Genomic DNA, 9,011 nt, shown 5'->3' with positions numbered 1-9,011 from the left:
ACTAGCCTCTCTTTGACTACAAGGTTGCCTTTAAGAGCACTCCACACAAAGTGTTGCAACTTTGGAGGCCCCTTCACTAACCACACTGATTTCCATAGCTCTTCATCAATGTTACCCACCACACTAGGCTCGCTTCCACCCTTTTCTAACCAATAGGCAGATTTGACAGAGAAAACTCCGTCCTTTGTTAAATGCCAGTACCATGAGTCCTCCCTTCCCCTTCTAGATAATGGCAGCGCAGCAATACAACTCCTTATCTCCACATCAAAAAGCTCATTAATTACAGAAAGATCCCACTCCCCACCACCTTCAAGCATTAAAGCACGAACACTCATGTTCACATCCCCATCACTAGGCATCGTGGGAGCAAACGGTTTGCCCTCCTTGATAATCCATGGAGATCCCCATACTAGTGTATTCGATCCATCACCTATCCTGCGAACCAGTCCATCACGAAGCAAACCCTTCGCCCCCCACATTCTCCTCCAAGTATAACTTGGATCATAGCCACGAAGAGCATCAAGAACCGAAGAGTTCCTAAAATATCTTCCTTTAAGAATTTTATGGAGGAGAGTCGTATCATTTGATTGTAGCCGCCACACTTCCTTAGCTAGAAGCGCAAGGTTAAAACATTTGAGATCCCTAAACCCCATGCCTCCTTTTGCTTTCGGGAAACATAATTTTTCCCAACTTTGCCAACGTAGCTTCCTAGCATTCTCCCTCGACCCCCACCAAAACCGGCACAATAGGTTATGAATTTCATCAATTAAACCATTCGGAGTCTTGAACACACTCATCATATATGTCGGAATAGCTTGAGCAACAACCTTAATGAGTACTTCCTTTCCCGGTCTCGAAATCCTTCCAACCATTGAGCTTTTTCCAAATTCTTTCCTTCAAACATGCAAAGATGGATTTTTTGACTTACTAATCATCGTTGGTAGCCCTAACTATTTCTCATGTTTTTCAACTTCCCGAAATCCAAGTGCCTCAATAATTGCTTCTCTTCTATCAATAGCCACATGTTTACTTAAGGCGACCTCCGTCTTATCTAGATTAACTTTCTGACCAGATGCTCGTTCATACACACTGATTATTTCAGCTATTTTGGAGCATTCCCGCAGAGTAGACTTAGCAAAAAGTACACTATCATCAACAAAAAAATAAATGAGAAACCCTTGGAGCCGCATTACAGATTTTTGCCCCACTAATCTTCTTCTCTCTAGCTGCTTTTGACAATAGAGAGGAAAAAGCATCAGCACACATAAGAAATAAATAAGGGGATATTGGGTCTCCTTGCCTCAAACCTCTCGAAGGCACCACCGAACCTGAAATATCATCATTTACTTTGAAAGCAAAAGACACACTAGAAATGCAGTTCATAATTCGGCGGATCCAATCATTGCAGAAACCCATTTTTGCCATAACCCTCTCCAAAAAATCCCATTCCACCCTATCTTATGCCTTACTCATGTCAAGCTTCAAAGCCACTGTACCATTCCTCCCTTCACCCCGCCTTTTTATAGAATGGAAGATTTCAAAAACAATCAACGCATTATCTGTGATAAGACGACCCGGAATAAAAGCACTCTGATTTATAGAAATAATATCGTTCAGAAAAGGTTTAAGCTTATTCGCCATTGTTTTTGATATTATTTTATAAATAACATTGCAACAACTAATTGGCCTAAATTCCGTCATATGTTTCGGATCATCACATTTAGGAATCAACACAATATAGGTGTAGACACCCATTTGTGTCTCCCCAAAACCAAACCCGGTGATGAGTGCCTTTCACGTCGAATCATAATCGAATGAAACGAAAGTGTGGAAAGGTCTAGTGTTGCGGAAAGTTTTATTTCTTTTCCTCTTCTCTCTGTTTTTGAAAACTTTATTTTAAGAAAACAGCCAATCCAGTTGGTTGGTCCATGATATGGGTCCAATAGTGGTGTAGTTGGATGGGGCTTGCAAAGACCTTTCCAACGATATATTATAAGCCCAATTCCGATGAATATTGAGGAAATTATGGCCAATTTACTAAACTGGGCCCGGTTTGAGTTTTAAGTACGGCCTAATGATCTAGGGGAGGGCCTAATATAATTTATCATTCCTAATGCAATTAGGAATGGTTTTTAGTCTTCTAGAACATTCTATAAGGTTCTTATCATTCTTAATTCAATTAGGACTCTTCAGAGTTTTAATTAGATCAAATAGCATTTTCGACTGAAATTATATTATTTTATCTTCCAGTACGGTAAGTTTATCAGATTTTCAAAAACGTGTTAAAAGCCGATTTGGCGTCCAACCCCAGGCCTTGGCGCCTGGAACCAGGATTGGCGCCAGACGCCAGCATTGGCGCCTGGCGCTAGCCACTGGTCCTAGCGCCAATGAGCCAGGTCTGGCGCCAAAGTGGTTTTGTGGTCTTCAGACTCTGTTTTGATAAATTATCTTTTTTGGATGTTTTTCTCTATAAATATCGTATCAAAAACTCCGTTTTCATGGACGGATTATCAATATTCATTCACCAAGAATCTTCAATTCTCTTCTTAAAATCATTCATTCTTTCTTTTCTAAAACTTTGTTTTCTCGAATACAAAATTCTGTATTCTCAAGATCTTGATACACCTAGCCATATTCGAAGTTGCCTTCTCCTTAGACGTGAAAGGTTTTAATTTCTGAGGGTTTGGTCCCAAATCTCTCTTTACATTATTTAATTTAATTGCTTTGATCATTATTTTACTTGAAGTTACTAACGCGTGTATTGTGTTATTAGAAAGAGGTACGAGGCATCCAAGTAAGTACTTTAAGTGCTTTAATTGATTAATTGATATTATGATGTAGATATCATGTTTAGATTGTTATTATGATTCCTAGTATCATGTCTAGGGTAATTCTAATATCAAGTATGATTGCTACGATGCTTCCTATATTCTTCCTAATACTTATGATTGTTAGTATCATGTTAAGACTAAAGCTTTGATTTTTATTGTTTAGTGACATGCTAGGGTTTGTTATTAATCTTGTTAGTATCATGCCTAGGATCTTGCTATGCTTTAACATGATTATGATTATGATTGATATTATTTTTATTAATGATGTTGATTATTTATTATTATGTTGCTTGATATGTATCATATTGTTATTGCTTGATCACCTTTATTGCATGTTTAAAGGGAATTGGTACTTGCAACCACGCTTAATAAGATAATTAATAATCTTGTTAGGTTAATTGTGATTATAATTCAAGTGATCGCCAATAATAGTTTATTTGTGCATTAATATTCAACCAACATAGATTAAGCAGGTTTAGGGTTAATCCTATTGATTGTATGTTAATCAGAAAGCGCACATGAATACGAGCAGAATAAAGTAGAGGCCTATTATTAGGGCAGGTTCAATCTCTTTTAGGTTGGATTTGTACCATCATCCCCGAACCCTTATTTGGTTCATGACCTTATGGAGTTGACGATCTCTTGGATCGTTAAGGGGTGTAACCTTCACCTCGTGACGGTTTACAAGTTCCTTAAAAACTTGTTGGCGACTCTTTTGCTCTATCTTCTTCCCTTTTGGACGCCACCGTACTTTAGTGTATGATCACAGTGGGGTTCAAGCTAGTGGGATTTTAAAGGCTTAAAACTATTCCCTACAATAGGTCTTATTAATTTCCGAAATATCAATCACACCCCTCCACCACTTCTTGACAAGGGTAATAATATCATAACCAACAATATGCCAAAATTTTTGAAAAAATAGAGCATGCATACCATCGATTCCGGGGGCCATGTTAGGGTGCATTTGGAACAATGCATCCTTTATTTCTTCATCAGATGGCTCGGTATTCAAAATGTCATTCATCTCACTTGTAACCGATTGCTCTAACCCTTCCAAAGCTACTTCGAACTCCACTGGATTATCCGAGGTGAATAAATTCGAGAAATATTTTTCAATAATTCCTCGAATTTGTTTATCTCCTGTCTTCCATACGCCCTCCTTGTCGAACAACCCACCAATTCGGTTCTTCTTCCATCTCTGGCACGCCTTTCGGTGGAAATAAGTAGTATTTTTTATCTCCGTCTCTCATCTCATTTGCCCTCGATCTAGCGTACCAATATGATTCTTCAAGACGGCGAAGCTCCCCAATATCACCTGCCAACTTCTCACATTTTTCCAACATAGCACAATCTACGTTCCCTCCTTGTGCCTCCTCTAATTGAGTTTCAAGTGTTCGGATTTTTTTCTTGATATCACCAAACGAAGAAGTAGCCCACTTCTTTAATTCATTAGCACAAAGAGCAATGCGAAGGTGCGGAGAAACACCCTCACCCTCCTTCCACGCCTTTGACACCACATTAGCACACTCCTCCTTTGCAAGCCACATAGCCTCAAATCTAAACAGCTTCTTCTTTTTACCTCTCTCGAAATAATTTGTAGTGTCCATTAGAATTGGCGCATGGTCAGAGTCGGTTCTTGGGAGGTGTTTTACACCATATTCAGGAAAAAGCACACACCACCCATCATCACCCAAAAATCTATCCAACCTTTCCCGTACCACCGTACTCTCTGTCTTTCCCCTTTGCCAAGTGAATATGTTACCCTTGAAACCCATATCTCGCATACCACACACATTAATGGCCTCCCGAAAGGCATCCATCAAGCATTCCCTTATCATCGCCCCCCTATCCTCCTCATTCATACTGACAATCTCATTGAAATCTCCAAACATAATACAAGGCAAGGTACATGAGCTCTTCAATGTTTTCATTAACTCCCATGTCTTATGTTTGTTCACCGTCTCCGGCCAACCATAGATCCCAATAGCCCTCCAACAAGGATCCCCCGCCTCATTACACACATCTACCGCAAAATGGTGATCAGAAAAATACACCATTTTCACACCAATATCCTTCCACCAAAAGCCAAACCCCCCGATCTTCCATTACTACTAATACAAACCCCACTAGTGTAACCACACCTCTTTTTAATTTTTTCTAACATCCGCTCATCAATCATAGTTTCCATCAAGAAAACTATATTTGGCCTCTCTCTCCAACATAAATCTCTGAGGGTTTTTTCCGTCCAAGGGTTGCTAATTCCTTGGACGTTCCAACTTAGGATTTTCATTGTTTTTCGAGGGTATGTTCAACACCATCACCCTCTACTTGGATTGTACTGTCCCCAGTGTGATTACAAGACACCACTCTTCTTTTCTTGCTCCCTTCCTCATCATCACCAACCTCGGACATTACCCTTTTATTATTATTTTTTGAGCCCCCACTTCCACCCAAAGCTTCTGCCTTCCCCTCCCCATAACCCTCATCCATCCTAACTAACTTTTTCCATGTTTTTGTATTTTTTGTTTTTTTCACCACCCCACTTTCATACTTCCTAACCCCCTCAATCCCAGTAGTCCCCCCCTTCTCAACAACAAACCCCCCATCTTCTTGAACAACCACCTCCGTAGCACTACCCACAACCTCCTGGACTTCTTTTCCCATACCATCTATTACTCCCACTTCAATACTCCCCTTAGTGTTTTTCCTCCCATCGAATCATCCACAAACCCTTTTGTGCGCAACACAGTCTTGTTTTTGGAGATATCAAACACGGGGATTAGTGCAGCAGCTATGTCAATCGGGATATGATCATCAGCAACAACCTCTGGCCCAAATTGAAGTGCCTTTCGAGCAGCCACATTGTGAATTCCTTCCCGGAGTACGTCAGGTTTCTGGGTGAAAGAAAGTGTCTTAGACTTTGAGCGTATACTCTCTAATCCCCCCTTGAGTTTGTCCTGCCCCTTCCTTGGTGAGGCCCTCAACCAAAGACCCCACTGCTTTTCATCAATTTCAGCATCTTCCTCAACATTGGGGCAATCCCTTTCAGTGTGACCCAAGATTCCACATGAGAAACAGAAAGTAGATAGTCTCTCATATTTAAATTGCACTATAGTCACCACACCTTTCTTGTTCTGTATCTTTTGAATTTTGCGAAGCGGCTTTGTGGTATCAACCATCACCCGAGCCCTTCTCGATTTGTCCCACCCCAATTCATCCTTCTCAACATCCATAACCGCACCAATTTTCTCAGCAATTGTTTTCACATCTCCCTCAGACCTGCTATCGAAAGGAAGATTATAAAGTCTAATCCAAAAAGGGCACAATTTAATCTCGATGTTATCGGGCTGTTCATCCCCCTGTATCTCCTTAAGCAAGAGTAATTGATTATCGAAATTCCACGGCGCACCATCGAGCACTTTCTCCTTATCTCGCCAATGGAGGAATTGTATTATAAACATATTGTTCTCAATCTTGCGGAATATGACACCACGGGACAGAGACCAAGTTTGTTTTAGAGTTATTTGCATTGCTTCAAAATTGTATGATCTAATTGTCAGTAGTTTCCCCATCAATGATAGGGCTAATTTATTGCTATGTTCCCCACCATTCGAATCCCCAAGATCAGCGATATCATTCTCTTCATCTGTAATACTCAGTTTAGACCACTTCTCAATGATCTCCCCTGCCATCCCCCTGAAAATACGGTCGGAAAACCTCGCCTGAGAGGAGAGGACAACCGCTTGAACACGCAAGAGCGCAACTCAGACCTTCGACCTAGGAAAATCTAACTCGAGAGCTAGAGATACGACAACCAAAATCTCCGAACCAAATTACACCAATGTTTTGTAATAATTATAGTATTGCTTGATTTTAAATTAATAGAAAATTTTGTGGACCGTTGTTCCTCTACCTTTGGCCAGAACCATTTGCAACATATATATACAAGCTATAAAAGTGGGTTGGAAAGAGGTTAAGGATGTTGCTACAAAATGTGAGATCATACTTCTTAAAATTCTTTCACAACTCTAATATCAAAAGTTACTATGTTATTTCCGTGCCTTGAATGGAAATTTTCAATAATCATTCTTGAACTATCATTATAATTAGTTTTTTAATAAACAAATATAAAATATAGTTGACAAATTTTTGATCAAAATAAAGGATTGCCAAAAATTTGTTAGGTATAAAATGTTGTAAAAAATTATAAAACTTATGTTAAGAATGTGTTTCTTACGGCTATATAAATATTTGTGTTAAAATATATCAAATCTTTTTTATTTTAAGTTTTTATATTATTTTATTCAGCCAAAAAAAAAAAAAACTCAGGACACACCAGGAAATGACACGTGTCATTGCTGGCGTGTCTTTTAGTATATAGTTATTGATTGATTGTTAAGTTGTTCCTTGATTTTCGGAGCAATTAACAACTTAAGCAAAACCAGCAAATATCTAACGGCTAAGTTAAAAGAGCATCTAAAGTTTATAAAAATAAACTAGATTAGACTCGTGCTGCACGATTTAAATAATTTTGTTATTATGCATATGAAATAATTTGTTATCATGCATGCAAAATTAATTTTATCATTTGTGTAAAAATGAGAAGCTTTTTTTTTAATTATTAAAAAATGTATAGTGTAGATTAAAATAATAATTGTTTAAAATAATAATAATAATAATAATAATAATAATAATAATAATAATAATAATAATAATAATAATAATAATAATAATAATAATTGTGTAAAAAGGTCAGTCTCTAGTCTTCTGGTCTTCAGGCTACGCTTCTTCGCGATTCTGGTATTGTTGGTCCGGGACCAGCCTTTGATGGTACTCTAAGTCTTTTTAACAGGACTGTGGAGACTGACCTTTTGAGTAACCCTAGTGAGATCGCTGCCCCCAGACTCATGAAAAAATTGGCAGATACATATTTCACGAAAGTCACTGCATCTGCGGATTCCCCTTTCTCCTTATCTCCGCGTCAGATTGCCTTATGGAAGTCCCAATAGGGGGATCACTCTTCGGCCTGGTTGCGGACGGTTCCGATATCAGTTTTGGGTCAGACTATGAATGGTAAGACTTACCGTAGTGTTCTTTGCTATCGATTGGGTGTTATTTTGTTCTCCGTTTCAACACCATGTTCTGCTTGCTTAAAGGTTTTTGATGGAGATATTTATGGGGATCATATAATGTCTTGTGCTGGGATGGTAGGTATTAAGCATCGGCACAACGTTGTTCATGACACCCTTGTTGATATTTGTTTTCGGTCTGGGAATTCTGCTCGAAAGGAGGTTAGCGTTGGGTTGACTAGAGGGAACGATGGGGCGCTACGACCAGCAGATGTGTTGCTTTATTCCTGGGATAGAGGTCGTGATGTATGTATCGACTTGACGGGGTCTTCACCTTTGACACAATCGGGGTTGTCTAACTTCGTTCCTGGTCGTGTTGTGTCGGCGGCGGCTCAGTGGAAGCGGGACAAATATGAGGCACGTTGCAGGGCTATTGGATGTGGTTTTCTTCCTTTCTCTTTTTCTTCGTAAGGGGAATTAGAGAAGGATGTTATTGCATTGCTGAAGCGAATTCAGACGTTCGCTAAGACTTAGGATATTGGTGCCCGTGCAACTGCTCACATCTTCAGTAGGATCGGGATCGCTATAGCTAGAGGGGTGGGGGCCCACATTGTATCTCGGCTCCCTACCAATTTCTTGTAAATTGATTGAATTTGTAGGTTTTAATAATAATAATAATAATAATAATAATAATAATAATAATAATAATAATAATAATAATAATAATAATAATAATAATAATTAATGACATCATCAATAGAAATGGAGGAAAACCTTTTAATGTGAGGATGACACGTAGGATAATTTAAAGGATGATGATGTTAGTAATGTTTTGTTTTAATAATTGTTAATAGATTTATCTTCAAATTTTAAATTATAAAAAGAAAATAGAATTTTCTTTTTCTTTCTAACACATGCATTCCTCATACTAGTAAGTTTTTGTAACTCTTAAATAAATTTAATTCACTGTAATTTATTGTGGACCATTAATATTAAGGTCACTATGTTTAAACGTTGCTATTTAAACATAAAAGTTTTTTGTTAATAAGTTAAAATAAAGATTATGTTAAAAAAAAGCCCGTGTGATATAATAATGGTTATAACTTTTTTT

The 9,011-nt window shown here is 38.3% G+C and overlaps 2 protein-coding genes across 2 annotated transcripts; both read right to left on the bottom strand.

Annotated features, from left to right (window-relative positions):
- Positions 1–950: 950 nt before the first annotated feature.
- On the bottom strand, positions 951–1,641 carry LOC145639868 (uncharacterized). The gene is made up of 3 exons (XM_081691194.1): positions 1,470–1,641; positions 1,194–1,328; positions 951–1,102 (listed from the first exon to the last, which is right to left on the bottom strand). Exons 1-3 carry the CDS (start codon positions 1,639–1,641, stop codon positions 951–953), a joined length of 459 nt encoding a protein of 152 aa, XP_081547320.1.
- A 2,323-nt stretch (positions 1,642–3,964) lies between these two features.
- LOC145639867 (uncharacterized) lies at positions 3,965–4,888 on the bottom strand. The gene has a single exon (XM_081691193.1). The coding sequence runs from the start codon at positions 4,886–4,888 to the stop codon at positions 3,965–3,967; it is 924 nt and encodes a 307-aa protein (XP_081547319.1).
- Positions 4,889–9,011: the final 4,123 nt, after the last annotated feature.

The sequence above is a fragment of the Chenopodium album genome, chromosome 7 (assembly GCF_948465745.1).
Source record: "Chenopodium album chromosome 7, dcCheAlbu1.1, whole genome shotgun sequence".
NCBI lineage: Eukaryota > Viridiplantae > Streptophyta > Magnoliopsida > Caryophyllales > Amaranthaceae > Chenopodium > Chenopodium album.
The sequence above is the reverse complement of the archived record's forward strand: the minus strand, read 5'-3'. Positions and strand labels throughout refer to the sequence as shown.